Source organism: Nerophis ophidion, linkage group LG18, assembly GCF_033978795.1.
Source record: "Nerophis ophidion isolate RoL-2023_Sa linkage group LG18, RoL_Noph_v1.0, whole genome shotgun sequence".
Lineage (NCBI taxonomy): Eukaryota > Metazoa > Chordata > Actinopteri > Syngnathiformes > Syngnathidae > Nerophis > Nerophis ophidion.
The window spans coordinates 14,176,564-14,200,958 of NC_084628.1; the positions used below are offsets into that span (position 1 = coordinate 14,176,564).

The window sequence follows — 24,395 nt, forward strand, 5'->3', positions numbered from 1 at the left end:
CTTCCCATGTCCGAGTTTTTGCCTCCGCGACCGCTGAAGCTGCACACCGCTTGGCCTGTCGGTACCTGTCGACTGCTTCCGGAGTCCTATGAGCCAAAAGGACCAGATAGGACTCCTTCTTCAGCTTGACGGCATCCCTCACCGCTGGTGTCCACCAAGGGGTTTTAGGATTGCCGCCCCGACAGGCACCAACTACCTTGCGGCCACAGCTCCGATCTGCCGCCTCGACAATAGAGGTGCGGAACATGGTCCACTCGGACTCAATGTCCAGCACCTCCCTCGTGACATGTTCAAAGTTCTTCTGGAGGTGGGGATTGAAACTTTGTCTGACAGGAGACTCTGCCAGACGTTTCCAGCAGACCCTCACAATGCGTTTGGGCCTCCCAGGTCTGTCCGGCATCCTCCCCCACCATCGCAGCCAACTCACCATCAGGTGGTGATCGGTAGAAAGCTCCGCCCCTCTCTTCACCCGAGTGTCCAAAACATGAGGCCGCAAATCCGATGACACAACTACAAAGTCGATCATGGAACTGCGGCCTAGGGTGTCCTGGTGCCAAGTGCACATATGGACACCCTTATGTTCTAACATGGTGTTTGTTATGGACAAACTGTGACGAGCACAAAAGTCCAATAACAAAACACCACTCGGGTTCAGATCCGGGCGGCCATTCTTCCCAATCACGCCTCTCCAGGTTTCACTGTCGTTGCCAACGTGAGCGTTGAAGTCTCCCAGTAGGACAAGGGAATCACCCGGGGGAGCACTTTCCAGTACTCCCTCGAGTGTACCCAAAAAGGGTGGGTACTCTGAACTGCTGTTTGGTGCATAAGCACAAACAACAGTCAGGACCCGTCCCCCCACCCGAAGGCGGAGAGAGGCTACCCTTTCGTCCACCGGGTTTAACTCCAACGTACAGGCTTTGAGCCGGGGGGAAACAAGAATTGCCACCCCAGACCGTCGCCTCTCACTGCCGGCAACGCCAGAGTGGAAGAGGGTCCAATCCCTCTCGAGAGAAGTGGTTCCAGAGCCCTTGCTGTGCGTCGAAGTGAGTCCAACTATATCCAGCCGGAATTTCTCGACTTCGCGCACTAGCTCAGGCTCTTTCCCCCCCAGTGACGTGACGTTCCACGTCCCAAGAGCTAGCTTCTGTAGCCGAGGATCGGACCGCCAAGTGCCCTGCCTTCGGCTGTCGCCCAGCTCACAATGCACCCGACCTCTATGGCCCCTGCTATGGGTGGTGAGACCATTGGAGGGGTGACCCACGTTGCCTCTTCGGGCTGTGCCCGGCCGGGCCCCATGGGAACAGGCCTGGCCACCAGGCGCTCGCCATCGTGCCCCACCTCCGGGCCTGGCTCCAGAGGGGGGCCCCGGTGACCCGCGTCCGGGCGAGGGAAATCTGTGTCCATGATTTTTCTTCTTCATAAAGGTCTTCGAGCTGCTCTTTGTCTGATCCCTCACCTAGAACCTGTTTGCCTTGGGAGACCCTAACAGGGGGCTTTATGCCCCCAGACAACATAGCTCCTAGGATCATTGGGACACGCAAACTCCTCTACCACGATAAGGTTGCAGCTCAGTATAAATATGTTTTACATTTGTGAAGCCACCCTTTGAAGGGCCAAACCAAATAACTGCACAAGCCAAATTTGGCCCCTGGGCCCCAATTTGTGCAGCACTTTTCTCGACTACACTAAAAAGATACCTAACTGATCTTTTAGAATAGTGAAAAAAATCCACAAAATTCCTATAATAGAATCAATGATATAAATTCAGTACAATTTGAAAAATGTAAAAAACAACCCCATAAGGGACAAGCGGTAGAAAATGGATGGATGGAACATAGCTTATATTTTTACGAACATCTTAACATTTCCCATTATTATTTATAATTTTAGCCAGCAAATACCAATTGATAACATAAAAATGCTGTAATTTGGCCACAGTATGAACCATTTTAGGGAAATAACTTAAATCGGCCCAGGTGTGTGAATGTGAGTGTAAATGTGTCTCTGCTGGGGGAAACCAAGTAGTGCACTCCACTTAGCTTCCTTTGCCTCAAGCCTGGAGGTGTCTCGTAAAAATCACAAGGGTTCCTGCCTCAGGATGAAAGCAATGCCAGAAAGTTAGAAAAAAGAGCAATAGTCTACCTGCTGCACATTAAATATCCGTGTCTACGATAAAAAACAGATATTCAAAATCATGCGCCTAGAGACTCAAATTAGCATTACAGCAGCAGAATGACTGACATTTCTGTCAGCTTTCACTGTGCGCCACCTCAGCTCAGCAGATGGTGGCTCTCTTAATTGAGCAGATGATCAACAGAGCTCGCAATGCTTTGTACCTGCCAACGGCATTTTTTTTATTTTTGCCAAGGAGATGCAAGAAGCGGTAGACTCACTTTATTCTTGTCAAACTTTGCGAGGACTTCAACCAGCCTCGTCATCCTCACATCGGTCTCCTCCTCGAGAAACAGAATCCAGGAGGAATTCTTCCCAAAGGAGCGAGACAAGCTGAGGACACATAGGGAAACACATCTTTTACAATCACAATCAGAACAAACAGAATGTTTAATTTCAATGCCAGGCCTCGCTGACTTAGCAGCGCATGGTTTGTCAAATCAAGGCGAGCAGATTTCCCCCGAGGGGCATTCCGACACAAACATCACAAGCATCGAGACAACATCTCTGTTCCGGAATGAGAGTGTATAGATTCATCTTGTCGACGACACGAGTAAATGTCAAAGCCAGAGCGCTGAGCTAAGAAATGTACAAGCTGTCTCTCACTGGCCTTTCTGTGTGGTATAATCACAGAAATGTCAACCAGGAGATGGTTGATTATCTTTGTGAATGCAGCTGATGAACTCAGGTGTACTCACTATGGCAGCATAGGAAGGATACTCCAGTCTCCTTCATTGTCTGATAAATTGTGCAGAAGCAGAACCACCGGTGGTTTCTGGAAAAAAACAACAACACATCAACAAATTCTTGGCGTTGACTACAGGAACGTACACAGTCGCTGGCCAAAGTGCGACCATGGGACCGTTTTCAATTATATTGGCACAATAAAAACAGTTAAAAAAAGCCAAGCAAAGCCAAGATGAAGATATTTTGTTTAGATTATGTAGCATACAATAACCTACACTGGATTGGTTTTAGAATCTTCAATGCAAAAAGTGAATCAAAGCAGCCCTGCCACATTTTTTCATGTTACTGTGTGGACACTCCTATTCTACAAGTCACATTATCTTAAAAAAATGAGATACTAAATTAACTTTCACATCAGTTTATAAAAAATGCATACTCATTAAAACAAACGAACACCAGCTGCCATCGCTTCCCATCAAGTAAAAGTTGCTGCTAATGCTCTGAAATTAGGCAGGATGTTGTTGAACTGAACACCAAACATTACAAGCACAGCAAAAGTCTGCATTTTCTGAAATAAACAAAAACATTTGCTTTAAAAAAAAACAAGAAAAAAACTTTACTTTTATGTATTGCAAGGTATAACATAGAGCAGTGGTTCTCAAATAGGGGGTACGCGTACCCCTGGGGGTACTTGAAGGTATGCCAAGGGGTACGTGAGATTTTTTTTAAATATTCTAAAAATAGCAACAATTCAAAAATCCTTTATAAATATATTTATTCAATAATACTTCAACAAAATATGAATGTAAGTTCATAAACTGTGAAAAGAAATTAAACAATGCAATATTCAGTGTTGACAGCTAGATTTTTTGTAGACATGTTCCATAAATATTGATGTTAAAGATGTCTTTTTTTGTGAAGAAATGTTTAGAATTAAGCTCATGAATCCAGATGGATCTCTATTACAATCCCCAAAAAGGGCACTTTAAGTTGATGATTACTTCTATGTGTAGAAATTTGTATTTATAATTGAATCACTTGTTTATTTTTCAACAAGTTTTTTGGTATTTTTATATATATTTTTTCCAAATAGTTCAAGAAAGACCACTAGAAATGAGCAGTATTTTGCACTGTTATACACTTTAATAAATCAGAAACTGATGACATAGTACTATATTTTACTTCTTTATATATTTTTTTCAACCAAAAATGCTTTGTTTGGATTAGGGGGTACTTTAATTAAAAAAAATTTCACAGGGGGTACATCCATGAAAAAAGGTTGAGAACCACTGACATACCGTACTGACCCACATTTTGACCTACTTTCTCAAAGCATTTTTTTTTGGTGACTAGTATGTATAAATGAGATTAAAAGAAGCTCTGATTTGCAAGAAAGACATTCGGCAGCACCTGTTGTTTTGCATCTATATATCTCTCAACATATAGATGCAAGACAACCCTGCTTTTTCAAGACCGTTTTTTGGAAAAATATTTGCATATCTTACATTTATGTTTTAAATATCAGTGAATTGCAATTAAAAAGATAGTGTAGTATTTAACTGTATTTAACAATTGTTAACTTTTTTGGGATGGCCTCTAGTGTGCGTTTGAGTGACAGGTAGAAAACCTCTGAAGAGCTCGGCTCCATTTATTAGTTCGCCTGTTTACATTTCCAGACCCTGAATATGAGACAATGGCGCTTTTTGAAAAACGGGTTATGAAAAACACAAGAATGACAAATTTATTTTATCATTACTTTTTGTAAGTCATGTTTTCAATATCAGCCCAAAGGGAATAAGCGGTAGAAAATGGATATATAGACAGATGAAATAACTTGAAAAACCCCCATCATGCTCAACAGTTTGGTGACTGCTTTATCCAGAGTGTATGTTAGCGACAGGAAGAAAAGCTCTGACTGACTCGACAGATAAGTTGTTTGGGCCACATGTTTGCATATGTACTGTACTTTATTGTGACTATCACGATTATCAATATCATCGCGAGATAGTGTTTAAAAAAGTACTTAAAGACACACTGGAATATTTTTCTTTTTAAATAACTAAAATAAATAGACCTACTGTTAGAAAGCCCACAATTTTCAATGGCCTAGTGGTTAGAGTGTCCGCCATGAGATCGGTAGGTTGGGAGTTCAAACCCCAGCCGAGTCATACCAAAGACTATAAAAAAATTGGACCCATTGCCTCCCTGCTTGGCACTCAGCATCAAGGGTTGGAATTGGGGGTTAAGTCACCATAAATGATTCACGGGCGCGGCACCGCTGCTGCCCACTGCTCCCCTCACTTCCCAGGGGGTGATCAAGGGGATGGGTCAAATGCAGAGGACAAATTTCACCACACCTAGTGTGTGTGTGACAATCATTGGTACTTTAACTTTAACTTTGCATGTGTTATGTTTCTTATGCTTCACTGACAAGTGTTCTGGCGGGCGTTGTGGTGTACTACCCTGTTCAGCCGTCCTTGAACGCATTGAAAAAGCACCTCTGTATCATGTTCCTCAGAGTATAGCAAGATCACTCTGTTCTAATAGAGCACAGCTTGTACTGTAGGTTCAAAGTGCACAATAGAGTAGCTTAGTTGCTCAGAGAGTAATGTGTTTATATTAGGGCTGTCAAATGATTAAAATATTTAATTGCGATTAATTGCATTTTGTTCATAGTATACTCAAAATTAATCGCGATATCGAAATTATATATAATTTTTCGACATTAATAAGTGAACCATGGACGGATAATTTTTCAGTTTTTATTACAATGACTGGACAATTGATTTGCTTACCAAAATGGATACATGGATGATACAGCAGAGGATTGGGAGAATGTCATGTGGTCAGATGAAACCAAAATAGAACTTTTTGGTATAAACTCAACTTGTCGTGTTTAGAGGAAGAAGAATTCTGAGTTGTATCCCAAGAACACCATACTTTCTGTGAAGCATGGGGGTGGAAACATCATGCCTTGGGGCTGTTTTACTGCTAAGGTGACAGGACGACTGATCCGTGTTAAGGAAAGAATGAATGGGGCCATGTATTGTGAGATTCTGAGCCAAAACCTCCTTCCATCAGTGAGAGCTTTGAATGGTTGACCAAATACTTGTTTTCCACCATAATCTAAAAATAAATTATTTAAAATTCCTACAATGTGAATTTCTGGATTTTTTTTCACATTCTGTCTCTGACAGTTGAAGTGTACCTATGATGAAAATTACAGACCTCTGTCATCATTTTAAGTGGGAAAACTTGCACAATTGGTGGCTGACTAAATACTTTTTTGCCCCACTGTATGCCCGGCGGCAATTCAAGGAAATACGGTAATGAAAAAAGAAAATAATCTTGATCACATTACAATAAGGCACAGAAATAGAAACAAATATTTTACAATGAAAACACATAAAAATTCAAATACATAATGGTTAGTTTTTTCTTAATATCCCCCAAAAAAGTGTGATGAAGTGAAACGTATTTACTCCCACCCCTTCGGTTGAATTCAAAATTCAACTGAAAAAGGACGGCGTGGCACAGTGGGAGAGTGGCCGTGCGCATCCCGAGGGTCCCTGGTTCAATCCCCACCTAGTACCAACCTCGTCACGTCCGTTATGCCCTGAGCAAGACTCTTCACCCTTGCTCCTGATGGGTGCTGGTTAGCGCCTTGCATGGCAGCTCCCTCCATCAGTGTGTGAATGTGTGTGTGAATGGGTAAATGTGGAAGTAGTGTCAAAGTGCTTTGAGTACCTTGAAGGTAGAAAAGCGCTATACAAGTACAACCAATTTATAATTTATTTAAATTGTGTAGTGACCCGTAATTCTCCAATGTGGGTTGCAGAGGGCAGTGACAGTTATGCCTGCAGTATTAAACCTCTTCTCCGTGGTAGCTATGAAGAAGCGAGACTGTTCAAAGAAAATCTTCCTTCCTATCGTCACTGCCATTACACTTAATTTCAATCTGCCAGAAAACATTTATTTTGCTAGAAATATCACAGAATACCACATGAAAACAGAATAGCAGGATCGTATTATAAGATGATTTTTCTTTGTTTTGTTGGTTGGACTGGATGTGAAGCGTAGCGCTATTATTGTGACACCGCCAACCGGACGTGTTTGATTGGAATTAGAAAAGACTTGACATGTTTTGACAAAAATCTCAGATAAAATGACTTGAGACTTCCTCTCTACCGTCTTTGTTTCTGCTGAGCGTATACTCCATCTTAATAAAGCAGTTTGAGTAACAATCTACCTTTTATATTTTCAATGCACTAAGCTGTAATCCAAACATAGACGTGAAGTTTCTCCTCACTCCAAGCAGCGATGCGCGCTCAGCGTTCGCTCCGATGACGTCGTCTCACGCCGATTTATTGTTAAAATTATCCTGTCTTCTCCGGGGAACGACTTGCGATGGCTTTGAATCTGAGATTTCCATAAGGTTCCCCTTTCTTTGTGCAGTTTGCGTTAACTTTAACTGCCCTAGTTTATATACATTAAAATTGATGTATGTTGTTCCTTAAAAGGGAAAGACGCTAATGCCTCTTGTTTGGAAGTTAGCATTTGAGCAAACGAGCTGGTGCCAGTGAGTCCATGAGTTAATCAAAGTGCAGCTATCAATCCTGGGTTTCTGATAATTTTTTAAATAAAATGAAAATGCTAACCATCCAGCATTTTACCGCAGTTATATTTAATACAGTTTATCGTTACATCCCTAATATATACTGTATTTGTAAATAATCTCAATTTTTTAAGACCCGTTTTTGGAAAAACATCAAATGCCACATACAGCATGCATCAAACACCAAATTAATCTTTGCTTTAATCATATTTTCCATATCACTGAAAAAAAAAAAAACTTGTTGAATGTACTAAAAAGAAAAATCATCCTATTTCTTCAGCACTTGACAGTTGATGAAGGCTTATTTGCTCAACCGGGGGACCAACTTTTGGTTTGCATATACAGTATAAACCTCAAGACCCTAAAAATTAGACAACTCATCTTTGTTGTCAGGGAAGAAAATACCATCTTATATTTTTGTCAATACGGTTGTATTTAAATTCATTTAACACTTTTAACAACAAACATTACCTTAAGAACATTGATTTTGTGTCTTGTTTTGTTTAGCGCAACCTACATTTATAAAGATAATCGTCTAATGATTACATTTTTTGTGAGAGTCCACAGATTGATGGCTTTAGAAAAAAACAAGAAATGAATGGCCGTAAACATCTGCAATGTGAATTAGCAGTCATCTGTATCTTGATATGCAAGTAGAAGAAACCACAGGGTGGAGGACAGAGTAAAACAACTTGCACTGAGCCTAATCTATAAAATCCGCTACACCTCCCTGATACCGATGTACATGTCAAACTCCTTCCTTAACGTGAATGACCGCCATAACCACAACAACAGGGGGAGCTCCACAAACCACGTTAAACCCAGATTCCGATCTAACAAAGGTCTTAACTCATTCTATTTCTATGCCACATCAATGTGGAATACACTCCCAACAGGTGTAAAAGTAAGTGCATCTCTATCCTCCTTCAAAACCGCACTAAAACAACACCTCCAGGCAACTTCAACCCTTTATTAATACCCTCCTCCATTTACATACCATCTCCCCAGATTGTAAATAACCTAATGTAAATAATCAAATGTATTTCTAGTGTATATACTTGTTCTTATGCTATCTGAACTCACTATGTTTTCTGCTCGCTGTACATATCCTACTAAGTAAGACCTACACTGTTTCAATGTCCATTTCTCTGTTGATGCAAATGTTGATGACTGAAGTACTGATATCAACCAAAGCTCATTCCACCCCCCGGATAGTAAATAATGTAAATAATTCAATGTATATACTATAATGATTAACTTGTGTGATGACTGCATTATGCTGATATTATATATTTGTACCATGAATTGATCAACGTGAACCACGATTTAAACAAGTTGAAAAACTTATTCGGGTGTTACCATTTAGTGGTCAATTGTACGGAATATGTACTGTACTGTGCAATCTACTAATAAACATTTCAATCAATCAAAACAATTAAAAAGTAGTTGCTCTACAAAGTGGTTATATCAGTATTTTTATTTTTTTAAAAGCATACATTTGGAATCTTACCTCTGACTGAGCGTGTGCCTGCTTCAGTAAATCCGCCCTTTGCTTTTCTGCTTGCCTCACGTGAAAGGAGTTGCTTTGACTCTGGATGACAAACACGATCTTCTGAAGGTCTGCTGGGACACAGAAAGTTTTGAGACGTGAACTGACACCTTGGTGAGACTCAAGAACGATCGATGACCTTCCCGCCGCAGGCAAGAAAGATAAGAGCTCGGAACAACTGAGGTGACTTCCACTAATCTCCATAACGGGCGATAAACAACACATCAAGAGCTTAATTGGCTGGGAGAAGGCGTAAATGTCACGGCTCAGACTGCATCACTTAATGAAAAATGTGCATGGATTCCTCTGAAGTAATTAACCGCCTTAAGGTTGATGAAGAGCAGCTTTCTAATTGAGGCTGAGCAACCTCGTATTAAGTTTATGGAGATGTTATTGGCGAAATAAACAGATTCTCCCTCTTGTTAAAAGTGTATAGGTGGACATCTAAAGAAAACATGTTTTCATATTTTAAAACCCCATGATTTTAACATAACCGTCCACAGTTCCTTTTTTCACTTTGGGAAGAAAAGTGAAGACTCACAGGCTGTCAAAACTAAAACCCATCCATCCATCCATCCATTTTCTACCGCTTATTCCCTTTTGGGGTCGCGGGGGGCGCTGGCGCCTATCTCAGCTACAATCGAGCAGAAGGCGGGGTACACCCTGGACAAGTCGCCACCTCATCGCAGGGCCAACACAGATAGACAGACAACATTCACACTCACATTCGCACACTAGGGCCAATTTAGTGTTGCCAATCAACCTATCCCCAGGTGCATGTCTTTGGAAGTGGGAGGAAGCCGGAGTACCCGGAGGGAACCCACGCATTCACGGGGAGAACATGCAAACTCCACACAGAAAGATCCCGAGCCTGGATTTGAACCCAGGACTGCAGGACCTTCGTATTGTGAGGCAGACGCACTAACCCCTCTGCCACCGTGAAGCCCAAAACTAAAACCCATTGCTTTTATTTTTTTTTATTTTTTTTTATAATACACAGAGTATCAACAAACTTGGTTTATGAATAAATGTATTATATGGAGCAAACCATGCTAGGTTTTCATAGTATCTAGTCCGATTGACATTTACAGGTCTAATTACAGAGGCTTAATTTGCCATTAAACTATGAATTATGTTGATTTTGACAATTTTAACAAATGGCCATTATTACATGTATTCACATGTATTGCTTGGATAAATGTGCGTTAACAATTCAACACACATGCAGCGTCATGTTAGAAAATATATATGGGGCCAATGACAGTGGTTTACAAGTCGAACTGGTTCTGGGACGGAACTCAAAATTGTTCTACTCCTCATACTTACTAAATCGTCACATTTGTGATGCCTGTAGGAGTGTTTTCATGCATAATTGTATGAGTTATCGTAATGTAATAAAGCTAATATTAATGGCATGAGCAAATATGCTAACACCTTTATAAGTGTCTGCGTTAGTATTATTTACTTACAATGGCATTCTTTTTATGTTATTCTAGTTTTATAAAATTCACCAAAATGTCAACGTGGAGTTACTGAGTCTGTTTAGCTGATTGGAGAGGTTGCTTCTACTGATAGTGGGTCCATGACGATGACTTCTGTTTTGTTTGATCATCCATTTTATTGCCAAGTGACAGGCACTGTTTGGAGACATGCTATGTAAATAAACATATACAAAATCTTATAATCCGTCTGCAGTTAATATATGTAAAAATATGTATTTCTTCTAAAATTTGGTGGGTGTAGATTGAATACCAATGCGCTCAATAGCCCAGAAAATATGGCAAGCAAGTCAAAAATCATAAATGATAATATGTGGTGGTTATAATCGCCACTCAATTTTAAAACTTTTTTGATTTATGGTTGCACGTCCATGCTAGTTAGTTTTAAATGCGTGAAAGTGGTTTATGGATTTTCAACAAAAATGTGTTCAATGTGATACCATCTGGATATGAAAGCCCTAACTATGAGATTCTGCGCATATTGCAGCGCGCACATCACACATGACCGCACTGCAGCTTTAAGATCATTGTTGTCATTAAGCCAGCTCGCTGACCGCAATCCATCTTGATGTGACACCCGTTTAAAGGCTGGCAATAGTGACACTGCCCAGTGATGAATGACATTGGGGCTGCACAAACAAGTCCACATTAAACCCCAGTGGCTCTCACGGCCTTGTACAATCCAAACGGAACCAAAGGCAACAAAACAGATCTGTCATTTCGTCTTTGGCTCTGTGCGTTTACAGATGACAAACTCTAAAAGAGGGCAGCTGGCGTTCCCATCTATATGAAGTCTGCGCTGCACCTGGCTGGCTGGCAGGATGGTGACAAACGGAACGGCTTTTCCGGGGGTAAGGATTTACAGCAGGGAGGCAGAAGCCAATACAGATGTCTTGTTTTTTTTTGGGCTTTTGACAGGTTGCTCGGATGGTTCGCTGTGTTGAAATGTGCACGACATTGTTGTCTGAGCTCAGCTGGTTCAACACAATTCCAATCATTTGTAGGGAATAGTCATACCGTACATCCTTGGGAGTCATGAAGGAAGGATTTTTTTTTTATCATGGGCAGTAGGATGAAAGCAAAGGCATTTCAAAGGGCTTTTCAACTTAATTGTATGAAAGGGAACTATTTGTCGTGACAAGGCGGTATTCGCAGCATGCTGCAAGATTTGTTCTTCCGTGATGCAAACGGACTAGACCGGACATGGCTTGAAGGTAAAAGCAAGATTTAATTTAGACTATAAAAGTACAAACAAAAAGCGCTAACAAGGCAGAGACACAAACTTGGCGCAGGAAACAAAACTAATACTTCAACGTAAACTATGAACATAAAACAAACAACACTTACTATGACATGAGCAGAGCAGCATTAACTATGAACATCAGCATGAACAATGGCATGGACAGAGCAAAAACAGAATGAAATTAGCAATGTCGCCAGACCGACTAACTGAAAATGGCAGGCTTAAATAATAGTCTCTGATTAGAGACAGGTGCGTGAGACCAAATGAGGCAGGTGAAACAAATGGGTCGCCATGGTGACAAAACAAATAAGGATGCGCAAACAAGAACTAAAAGAATCCAAAAACCAACAGAACATAACCAAAGAAAACATGACCACAGAACATGACACTATTTTAGAAATAACAAGGGAAAGGCCTTAATCTTATTTTGAATATACTGTCAATTAGGGATGCAAAAATTATAGATTGTGACTCTGCTATTATAGTGTGAAAAATAATCATGATTAATATGCATTGATTTAATGTCTCAACAACAACAACAACACATACATAGACATTCCTTAGAGATTTTCATGTGTTGTATAACAATAACAGTAATCAAATAATAACAATATAATAACATTACAAATTAATAAATATATTTATTATGAATATTACAATGTTAATAATTAATTAATTATCAACTGTATTAATAATATAAGACTAAGGTTAACTTCATTGATTACCATGGGAAAATATTATTCAAACTCCTCATCAAACTCCTCAACTATAACCGTCATTAACTGTGATCCATGCCTATTTTTATGCTGCATTAATAATAACTGGAATGCACATAACTACATTCGATGGTATAAGTGCTGTTATTCTACAAGCTCCCAATGTTATGTTAGTGTTTTACACTTGCTATATTAGCTTACAAAGCCTATAGTTTGTTCAACACAGACAGGAGGAAGCAATATCTAATGTTGAATGGTCACTAATGACAGGAGTACATGTTGCTGTTTGTTTACACTGAACTGACTCAACGCTAAGCTACTGATTGCACGTTTGTATTTAACCAAATTCTTCATGACACCAACATAATTTACCTCAGTTATCTCGTCTTACCTTTAATTTGGCGTGTAAAACTGCATCGTATTGGACATATCAGACTCCAGCCACAATTTTCTCTTGACAGGTTTTGCAAAATAGTGAGCCATCGTCTTCAATGATTCCTAGGTCATTACCTGGAACGTTGCCGCACTGCCGACTTTTCAGTTCGCTTATATGTCCTGCTGACATTTTTAAGCAAATGAAATTTGTCGGTTTGTAGCGAGGAAGGAGGTTTAATACACGGTAATGAAGGCTTGGCGATTAAGTAGTTGGGACATTTTCGATCAGGGTTAATAGTCAAACTGGTTAATCGTTGCATCCCTAATTGCAATGCTATGCTCAGTTTATCTTCAGAATTTTACCTCACCAAATGACAAATACCGTCCAAAATCAAAACAGAAACAATATTTACTAATATCACTAATGTCAAAGATTCTCTACCTTGTTTTTAAGGACAATTGGACTTTTGGTTTGGGGTTTTTCTATTTTAACCATTATTTCCTATTTCTTTTTTTCTGTTGTGCACCGTATGCAGCAGCTTTACGTGTTCTAGATAACGCTGTGTGCGCACCTGATCGTGATCAGCAAATAGCAGGTTATTTAAGTTCTGCTGCGGCTTCTGCTGGTTACCCGATCATTATATTTTCTGGCTTGACGTGGGTATGATGTTTGGACTTAGATGTTTGCTGGATTTTTGTTTTGTTGCACCACGCTGTCTTTCTGAAAAGCTTTTTCCAGGACCTACAATCATGTTTCTTTTGTGCACGTTTCCCTAGTATTTTTTTTTTTTACTTTGCTTCGTGACACTATTTGTGAGTTTTCTTTTGGTGTAATTAAAGACCTTTTTAACTGCACCTACTATCATATCTTCACATCCTGGGGAAATGTTACAACATAATGATAGCAAAAGGCAAAAGGCCGACAGAAAAATATGCTAGTCAAAGATCCTCTTTATGACGTGAGAGATGTGCTATTTTTGAATACGTGCAGCAAAAATCTTATTCAAAGATCATGTATATCAGTAGTTCTCAGCTTGGCTAAGTTTGGCCGCGGAACAGACCATTCACCTAAATGATAAAGCCAAATTCATCATCACTACACACAATATTAACACACTAGATATTTAAAGCTAATAAATAAATAAAAAACACTATCAGTAAATATCATAAACTACTCGTTCAAGCTATAATCCCAAAATTAACTGCAGAACTTTTGAAACATAGAGTGGGGATTTCTGTCGATAGTGACTCCTGATCTGGAATATTTTCCTCCAGATTTGGTCCAATGTTCACAAAGTACTTATTGAAGCTTTCAACTACTTGGTTCATATTGTCATCTTTTACATTTCCATCTAATTAGTATTCAAGATAACCATTCTTAGCACCATTTTAATATTGCTATCTAGGATGCCTCATATTGCTCTCATATTGTTTTTGTTCCAGTCCAACAATGAACTGTAATATTCTTTCCTACCTGTTCATAGTATGCCAGTTAGCTTGTTCTTATAAGTTTTGTACTTGTTTTCTGCCACTGTAGATATTTGTGTTATAAATGTTCTATAAAATGTATTCTTCTTGTTCCAAGCATTTTTCAGTTATTTTGTTATCCAGGATTGTTTTTATTTAGCTTCTTACCAAGTTGTTTCAGCGAACAATGTTTGTCATAAAGCATCTCAAAAGTAATAAAAACAATTACCATATGCATTTTCACTGTGTACATTGTTAAAAGATATCTCACTTTGTTCTGTGCATATTCTTCAAAATGTATTTTTGTCATCAGTTTTCCTCTTCTTGTAGTGTCCGTCATAGATTATGAAAACTGGCAGATGATCACGGATGTCGGTTATTAGCAGACCACATGTGGTAATATCAAAATCATTGGTAAAAAATATTACAAATAAATGTGGTGCTGTGTCCTGAGATTCTGTTTGGCCTTGTGAAATCAGTCATCTATGGACTTAGTTTTTTTAGGGTTCAAGAGGTAGGTCAATGTTGAAGTCTCCACATAAAAAAGTTATTTTTTGACTGATTTCAGTAAAAGTTGCCTTAATCCAGTTCTCTAACGTATCAATGTTTGATTTAGGTGATCTATATATATATATATATATATATATATTCAACTGATTAGTACATTTTAGCTTTTTTTCATGATATATTTCAATGGTTATACAATCTAAGATATTATCAATAGCTAATGACATATTTTTTACCACTTTGTAGTTCAAGTTCTTCCTCATGTAAAATATTTAAAACCATTTCTATTTTACACAAAGTGAAATAATGTCTAAATCAAAAATAATTGTATCGTCAATTCACTGATTGCTTCATATCTAACATATTGAGTTGAAGTGTGGGGTAGTGCCTGTAAACCATATTTAAATCCAGTCTTTCTCCTGCAGAAAAGAGCCCTAAGAATAATAAGTGGATATGCATAAAGGGAACCCTCAAACCCAATATTTAAACAGTTAAATTTATTGAAATTTAATGAATTGGTAGAGTACAATATCCTGAAAATCATGTACCAAGCACATACACACAATTCTTCCCAACATATTTGTTGAACAGGAAAGTAATTATAATCTAAAAGGAACTGAGCTCTTTACTAAATTGATATTCAAACAAGGAAAAAGGGGAGAAGCGTTTCAATTAAAAGTGTTAGTTTATGGAACAATGTTGACGGTGAAATGAAATAATTTAAATCTCCTACTGTATAAAAAAAAATGATGGTGATAAAAAGATATGATTTGGAGTAAATTATTGTTTCCATGCTTAGTTATATTGTTGTACGTTATGAATATATATATAGCTAGTCTTGGGAGGTGAACAACAAATGTTGCAACTGTATGAATAGGTGGTAAACATTTTATAAGCTATATATATTATATAAGTTTCACTTCTGCTCCTTTTTGTTCATTATTCATTTTAAATGTAAATATGTTGAAAATAAATTTTAAAAAATATATATACATATATACAAGGGCATACGCATTACAGACTCACAATGGAAGAGAAATGACGCAATACCACAAACTGACCAGGTCAGGTTCAGAGAGCAACACCAGCTTGAAAGACTGGATTGATCCTGGAGTGCTGTTTAGAGGGCAGGATTCACTTAACTATAGTCTCTGCATCTCCCAAGGGACGCAACCTTTGCCAAAAGTTAAGCTTAGGGAGCAAATCCCTTTTTGGCCACCTCTAAATGTCCTTCTGCTGAGCTTGCTAAAAACGCGTGAGTGCATTTTCCGGAAATCTCCAGGGTGAGAGAGTGTCCATGCCGCACATGACACCAGCAAAGCCGGCAGCGGCAGAAACTGACAGCCAAATCAGATAAACCATTTTCCAATCCCTCATTGCGTAGATAAAACTGTGCTCGGTGTCGAGGCAAAGGAGAATTGGGGGGCACAAGAAAAAAGAAACTAATTAAGACTGAGCGCACCGGCCTCGGCTCAATACTAATGGCTTTCGATTCACCATCAAACTGCAAGGAGAAAAGGAAAATTCCGGTACATGTCTTTCCTTTGCCTCCTCCTTCCGTATTATGTCATTTTCTTTTCAGGAGAAAATCATTGTCTGGCACCGTCTCGCCACTCATGATCGACGACATGGGACCGCAATTGTGCGCTCGATATGTCAAACTGCTTTGGTGTCAAACATGACAAAACGACAAGTCGGCTTGCAAACAACAGAAGAAAACAATTACGCTGATTGTTAATTAGAGCCGAGCCGTCTATTTACCTAAATTGCAAAGAGGACAGGGTGGTAATTGTAAACGGGCGCTAATTGGAGAGAGGCTGTTATTTCCGAAATTGGAAAACTCATTAGAGACAAGTTATTTTTTTTTCTTTGTTTACCTCTCTCTGACCACATGGTCCATTTATAAGGAGGTACTGGGTGCAAACAAAATATCGTAGTCCATCCATCCATCATCTTCCGCTTATCCGAGGTCGGGTCGCGGGGGCAGCAGCCTAAGCAGGGAAGCCACTTCGTCTAGCTCTTCCCGGGGGATCCCGAGGCGTTCCCAGGCCAGCCGGGAGACATAGTCTTCCCAACGTGTCCTGGGTCTTCCCCGTGGCCTCCTACCAGCTGGACGTGCCCTAAACACCTCCCTAGGGAGGCGTTCGGGTGGCATCCTGACCAGATGCCCGAACCACCTCATCTGGCTCCTCTCGATGTGGAGGAGCAGCGGCTTTACGTTGAGCTCCTCCCGGATGGCAGAGCTTCTCACCCTATCTCTAAGGGAGAGTCCCGCCACACGGCGGAGGAAACTCATTTCGGCCGCTTGTACCCGTGATCTTATCCTTTCGGTCATGACCCAAAGCTCATGACCATAGGTGAGGATGGGAACGTAGATCGACCGGTAAATTGAGAGCTTTGCCTTCCGGCTCAGCTCCTTCTTCACCACAACGGATCGATACAACGTCCGCATTACTGAAGACGCCGCACCGATCCGCCTGTCGATCTCACCATCCACTCTTCCCCCACTCGTGAACAAGACTCCTAGGTACTTGAACTCCTCCACTTGGGGCAGGGTCTCCTCCCCAACCCGGAGATGGCACTCCACCCTTTTCCGGGCGAGAACCATGGACTCGGACTTGGAGGGGCTGATTCTCATTCCGGTCGCTTCACACTCGGCTGCGAACCGATCCAGTGAGAGCTGAAGATCCCGGCCAGATGAAGCCATCAGGACTACATCATCTGCAAAAAGCAGAGACCTAATCCTGTGGCCACCAAACCGGAACCCCTCAACGCCTTGGCTGCGCCTAGAAATTCTGTCCATAAAAGTTATGAACAGAATCGGTGACAAAGGACAGCCTTGGCGGAGTCCAACCCTCACTGGAAACGTGTCCGACTTACTGCCAGCAATGCGGACCAAGCTCTGGCACTGATCATACAGGGAGCGGACTGCCACAATAAGACAGTCCGATACCCCGTACTCTCTGAGCACTCCCCACAGGACTTCCCGAGGGACACGGTCGAATGCCTTCTCCAAGTCCACAAAGCACATGTAGACTGGTTGGGCAAACCCCCATGCACCCTCAAGAACCCTGCCGAGAGTATAGAGCTGGTCCACAGTTCCACGACCAGGACGAAAACCACACTGTTCCTCCTGGATCCGAGGTTCGACTATCCGGCGAAGCCTCCTCTCCAGTACACCAGAATAAACCTTACCGGGAAGGCTGAGGAGTGTGATCCCACGATAGTTGGAACACACCCTCCGGTCCCCCTTCTTAAAGAGAGGGACCACCACCCCGGTCTGCCAATCCAGAGGTACCGCCCCCGATGTCCACGCGATGCTGCAGAGTCTTGTCAACCAAGACAGCCCCACAGCATCCAGAGCCTTAAGGAACTCCGGGCGGATCTCGTCCACCCCTGGGGCCTTGCCGCCGAGGAGCTTTTTAACTACCTCAGCGACCTCAGCCCCAGAAATAGGAGAGTCCACTACAGATTCCCCAGGCACCGCTTCCTCAAAGAAAGACGTGTTGGTGGGATTGAGGAGGTCTTCGAAGTATTCCCTCCACCGATCCACAACATCCGCAGTCGAAGTCAGCAGAACACCATCCGCACCATACACGGTGTTGATAGTGCACTGCTTCCCCTTCCTGAGGCGCCGTATGGTGGTCCAGAATCGCTTCGAAGCCGCCCGGAAGTCGTTTTCCATGGCTTCCCCGAACTCTTCCCATGTCCGAGTTTTTGCCTCCGCGACCGCTAAAGCTGCACACCGCTTGGCCCGTCGGTACCCGTCCACTGCCTCCGGAGTCCTATGAGCCAAAAGAACCCGATAGGACTCCTTCTTCAGCTTGACGGCATCCCTCACTGCTGGTGTCCACCAACGGGTTCTGGGATTACCGCCACGACAGGCACAAACAACCTTGCGGCCACAGCTCCAATCAGCCGCCTCGACAATAGAGGTTCGGAACATGGTCCACTCGGACTCAATGTCCCGCACCTCCCTCGTGACATGTTCAAAGTTCTCCCGGAGGTGTGAATTGAAACTCTCTCTGACAGGAGACTCTGCCAGACGTTCCCAGCAGACCCTCACAATGCGTTTGGGCCTCCCAGGTCTGTCCGGCATCCTCCCCCACCATCGCAGCCAACTCACCACCAGGTGGTGATCGGTAGAAAGCTCCGCCCCTCTCTTCACCCGAGTGTCCAAAACATAAGGCCGCAAATCCGATGACACAACTACAAAGTCGATCATGGAACTGCGGCCTAGGGTGTCCTGGTGCCAAGTGCACATATGGACCATATGGATCGTAGTCCAGTAGTTTAACATTTTGGAGACAATCAGAGGCGCTAATCATGCTACACGTGCAACAGCGTGTCACAGGCATATTGAACATTTGTAAAACTTTGTGAAATCAGTTGTGAAATCTACATTAAAACAGTGGTTTTCAAACTTTTTTAACCAAGTACCAACTCAGAAAACACTTGGTACCACCATAATGCCCATCATCAAAATACAGTAGTGTAATTTTCATTAAAACAAAGCAGATTTTCATTTAACAAGTATAATTAAAGGCCTACTGAAATGAGATGTTCTTATTTAAACGGGGATAGCAGGTCCATTCTATGTATCATACTTGATCATTTCGCGATATTGCCATATTTTTGCTGAAAGGACTTAGTAGAGAACATCCACGATAACATTTGCAACTTTGGTCGCTAATAAAAAAGCCTTGCCTGTACCGGAAGTAGCAGACGATGTGCGTGTGACGTCACTAGTTGTAGGGCTTCTCACATCCTCACATTGTTTATAATGTGAGCCTACAGCAGCAAGAGCTATTCAGACAGAGAAAGCGACAATTTCCCCATTCATTTGAGCGAGGATGAAAGGTTCGTGGATGAGGAAATTTAGAGTGACGGACTAGAAAAAAAAAAAGGTGATTGCATTGGGAGCGATTCAGATGTTTTTAGACACATTTACTAGGATAATTCTGGGAAATCCCTTATCTTTCTATTGTGTTGCTAGTGTTTTAGTGAGTTAAATATTACCTGATAGTTGGAGGGGTGTGTCCACGGGTGTGTTGACGCTAGAGTCTCTGAGAGAAGTCACGGCAGCTGCAGCACGACAGAAGCTCTGCTGATCTCCGGTAAGAGGCAACTTATTGCCACAATTTTCTCACCGAAAACTGCCGGTCGACAAGTAGTCGTGATCCATGTTTGCTTGACCGCTCTGATCCATAGTATAGCGTCACCTCCGGGAATTTTAAACAAGCAAACACCTAGTGTTTATGTGACTAAAGGCTAAAAGCTTCCCACCTCCACCTATCTACTTTGACTTCTCCTTTATTAATTGAACAAATTGCAAAAGATTCAGCAACACAGATGTCCAAAATACTGTTTAATTATGCGATGAAAAGAGACAACTTTTAGCTGTGTGTGGTGCTGGGCTAAAATGTCCCCTCCAACCAATAACGTCACAAACACGTGTCATCATACGCGTCATCATTCCGCGACGTTTTCAACAGGAAACTCAGCGGGAAATTTTAAATTGTAATTTAGTAAACTAAACCGGCCGTATTGGCATGTGTTGCAACGTTAATATTTCATCATTGATATATAAACTATCAGACTGCGTGGTCGGGAGTAGTGGGTTTCAGTAGGCCTTTAATAGGGGTGTGGGAACAAATCAATTCGAATCCCGATTCTCACGTTGTGCGATTCAGAATCGATTCCTTCTTTTTAATTTTTTTTTTTTTTCTTAATCAATTCAAGAAAACAATACACAGCAATACCATAACAATGCAATCCAATTCCAAAACCAAACCTGACCCAGCAACACTCAGAACTGCAATAAACAGAGCAATTGAGACGAGACACAAACACGACACAGAACAAACCAAAAGTAGTGAAACAACAGTATCAATATTAGTTATAATTTCAGCATAGCAGTGATTAAAAATCCCTCATTGACATTATCATTAGACATTTATAAAAAAAAAAGAAAGAACAATAGTGTCACAGTGGCTTACACTTGCATCGCATCTCATAAGGTTGACAACACACTGTGTCCAATATTTTCACAAAGATAAAATAAGTCATATTTTGGGTTCGTTTAATAGTTAAAACAAATGTACATTATTGCAATCAGTTGATAAAACATTGTCCTTTATAATTATAAAAGCTTTTTACAAAAATCTACTACTCTGCTTGCACGTCAGCAGACTGGGGTAGATCCTGCTGAAATCCTATGTATTGAATGAAGAGAGAGTCCTTTTAAATCGGGAAAAAATCGTTTTTGAATCAAGAATCGTGTTGAATTGAAAAATAAATTGATTTTGAATCGAATTGTGACCCCAAGAATTGATACTGAATCGAATCGTGGGACACCCAAGGATTCGCAGCCCTAATATTTAATATTTCTGGCCACTGTAACCAGTGATGGGCAAGCTACTTGGAAAATGTAGTAAAAAGCTACAAATTACTCCAGATTAAATGTTAAACTACAGGGAAAACTATCCCTGGAAAATGTGCTACATGACAAAAGAAAATATAATCTGTTGGAAGGAATACCTCTGCTATTTTCAAGTATGTTTCTTTTTTTTTTGTCCTGTCCAGCTTCTCAAGCAAATCATATAGTTTATGTAGATGCCCATATCGGCTGTTTAGATTTACTTTACAAAAGAGAAGTGTAGGATACTTCTCTTGTTGCCTTACTTAAATTTGACTTATTTAAAAGTATTTATATTATCATTTGCAGCTGGGCCGGAAGAGGAGGGGATAGATGTTTAATTGTCAGTTTGAAGCGTTTCTCCCTTGTCGTCATATGTTATGATTTTGCTTACTAGTTGCGATGACTCGCCTTTTCTTGCCTCTGACTGGCCAATGTTTCGCCCTAATCAATTATGACTCATCATACAAACACCAACCAATCATCATGATTTTTTTTTTTTTTTGTATGTATGGATGTTCTCATTCATCCAGGTCATTGTATTCTGTCCCTCTGTTTTTGGCCTGGATTTGCAGTCAATTTTCTCTCTTTGGAGCTTGTAACTTTGATGTAAGCTACCTCGCTATGGTTTTATGTTCTTATTTGAAACGTTTAATAGCATTAGCGCTCTGTGAAAACAATGCGCCAATAAAATACGTTTTGGCATTGCTTAGAATGATCAAAATACTGTAAATATCAGGGATATAATGATTAATCGATATACTTGAAATTTAGAAATATAAATCGATATATCAGTCTGTGTTAGCCTTCCGGAAGATAGGCATTGATCCAAAATCATTTTAAAAGGGAATCGGTCAATTTTTATTGATATTAGAAAGAGGGAAAGATCGGATTTACAAAACGGAAGACTTTACATGAAGTTAAGCGTTTTTTTAAAAGGATGTTTTTTGGTTTAAACATTTTTTTTATTGTTTTTCAGACACATAACTGAAACAAGACATATATCAAATTTGCTGTTTCCTCCCCAACGAGTCAAATAAAATAAAAAAATTAAATTAAATAATTACCCCCCAAAAAAATAAAGTAATAAACCGCAGACAGAAGTCAACATGAAACCACAGCTGCATTCCTGAATGGCCTTAGAGAGATATAGTAACCCACAAGCACACAAAAGGCTTATCAACCACCCACATTTAAATTGTTATTCAATCAGGGTTCATTTGGAGATCAGTTTCTCCTACACACCTCAGAAACGAACCCCACAGTTCTTGAAACTTTGCAAACAACCATTCACTGTCAAACTGTTCTTCTACATCTTGAGAAAATACAGAACAATGAGTCTTCTCGCCAATAAAGTAGCGAATGCTACAATATTAATTTTGGATTTGCTGAGGATAGATGGCTGAGGTGCTACCCCAAAAAGTCCATCAACAGGGAGGAGGGGACATACATGCTTAGGCACCCCAGGGGCGCTGTCCTTCATTGACGATGGCAGGGCGGAGACCATATGGCCAGGTCAGGGAACCTTATGTAGCAGGTAAATGTACTGTTAAAATATTGATTACTGTACGTTCATTCAAAAAATGTTGAATGTTGAAAATGAGAGCAGAATAATTCAACCTAAATTGTTTATTCGAATAAGATGTGAAGGCATTGGTCGTTAATAATTATTTACTTGCATGTTTTTTTCCATAATTCCTTTATACCTAATTCTCTGACAAAAAAATAACACATATATGAAAACTTCATCTGCATTGTCCAGTATCCAGTATTTATTTCACAGTCACACAGGTGAATCTTTTTTTTCCTAAAAAGTTACTAAATCAAATTTAACTCACTGAAACAATTCGGGTTGTATCGCGTTAAAAAAGAAAATGCCGTCCCTGAATCGTATCGGCAATCACAATTTCTAAATCAAATCATCACACCCCTATACTACGTTATCTTGAATGTGCCTGTTACTACATTACATAAATATTTAAAGTATGTATACAAACCAGTGTTTGTGTTACGTCTGTTCGGCATTGTGATGCCGGGTTCGATTCCCTCGAGGATGCGTCAAGTGAACACAGCAAAGGTAAGAATATAAACAATTTATTTAACGAAAATGATCTATGAAACAAAACACTGGTGCTAATAAAAAGGCAAACCAAAGACGCTAGCAAAAAAGATAGGACATACAACAATGAGAACTAAACTGGTACGTAGGCACATAAAAGAGCAAAACAAAACATACAGCATGAGAGCTGGAATGAGAAAAGGCTTTAGCGTGAAAAGCTAGCGAGAATATACATACGATGACAAGAGTGCAGACGTAACTCATTGCGTGAAAGCAAATTATGAACCCAGGCTGGACAAACAAAAAAGGACGGCTTATAAAGTGACGGTGATTATCTGTAGCAGGTGTGCGGGGCGTGAGCAGCAGTTGAACTGATGAGTGACCATGGTGACAAAGCAAACAGGAAATAAGGAGTCGGAGAAATATACAAAATAGAAAAATAAATAGTGTAGATCTGAGCAACAGATCGCAACAGTTTGAGGTTTTTGGAGGTTTTTAAAAGCGCTTTATAGGCGGCATAGATTGTATCCCTATTAGTTGCAATATTAGCTGCCACTTGTGAGCAGTTATTTACATTTAGAATGCACAGAAAAGGGTAAGACACGAGTGTTCTTGTCTCTCAAAGATTGTAAAGATGGGCAACATTCCCAAACAAGGTTCATTTCCCCTTTATAACGCATGCATATGTAGATAAAGCAGCTTGATGCTGACCGCTTATAATATTTCAAATGCTATAAAATGTGGGAAAAACATGTGAATAAAAGTCAATCAGGAGGCGACTATTGCAGAGAGTAATAGATATGGTTAATTTAAAAATATTTGGACTATATAAAAAGTGTAGAATAACTGGTCCGCACTCATCCGGCTCTACATTGATCTGCTCTTGCGTGCGCCATCACTTCATGATACAACACTGTAGCACTGCAACAAGGGTCAAGTTGGGTCACAACTGTTAATTAAAAACCCTTGAAAAAGACTTTATTTTATGCACTGAGCAACAGCGGAAACGTGGTGAAAGATACAATTTGGTTGAATATAATATACCTCTAAAATGACGGACGGAAAGTTCCCGGGGGGTTAAAGCCAAA

General features: G+C 40.5%; 1 protein-coding gene across 2 annotated transcripts in view; it reads right to left on the bottom strand.

The window, feature by feature from the left end:
- b3glcta (beta 3-glucosyltransferase a) overlaps positions 1-24,395 on the bottom strand; it is a 131,739-nt gene that overhangs the window by 40,287 nt on the left and 67,057 nt on the right. Inside the window, exons 4-6 of one of the 2 annotated variants that reach the window (XM_061877306.1) lie at positions 8,985-9,094; positions 2,871-2,947; positions 2,394-2,505 (exon numbers count right to left, since the gene is read on the bottom strand). In XM_061877306.1, coding sequence (XP_061733290.1) covers positions 2,394-2,505; positions 2,871-2,947; positions 8,985-9,094 — 299 coding nt within the window. Of the gene's footprint in view, positions 1-2,393; positions 2,506-2,870; positions 2,948-8,984; positions 9,098-24,395 lie in introns of both variants that reach the window. The other variant, XM_061877305.1, reaches the window with a different exon arrangement.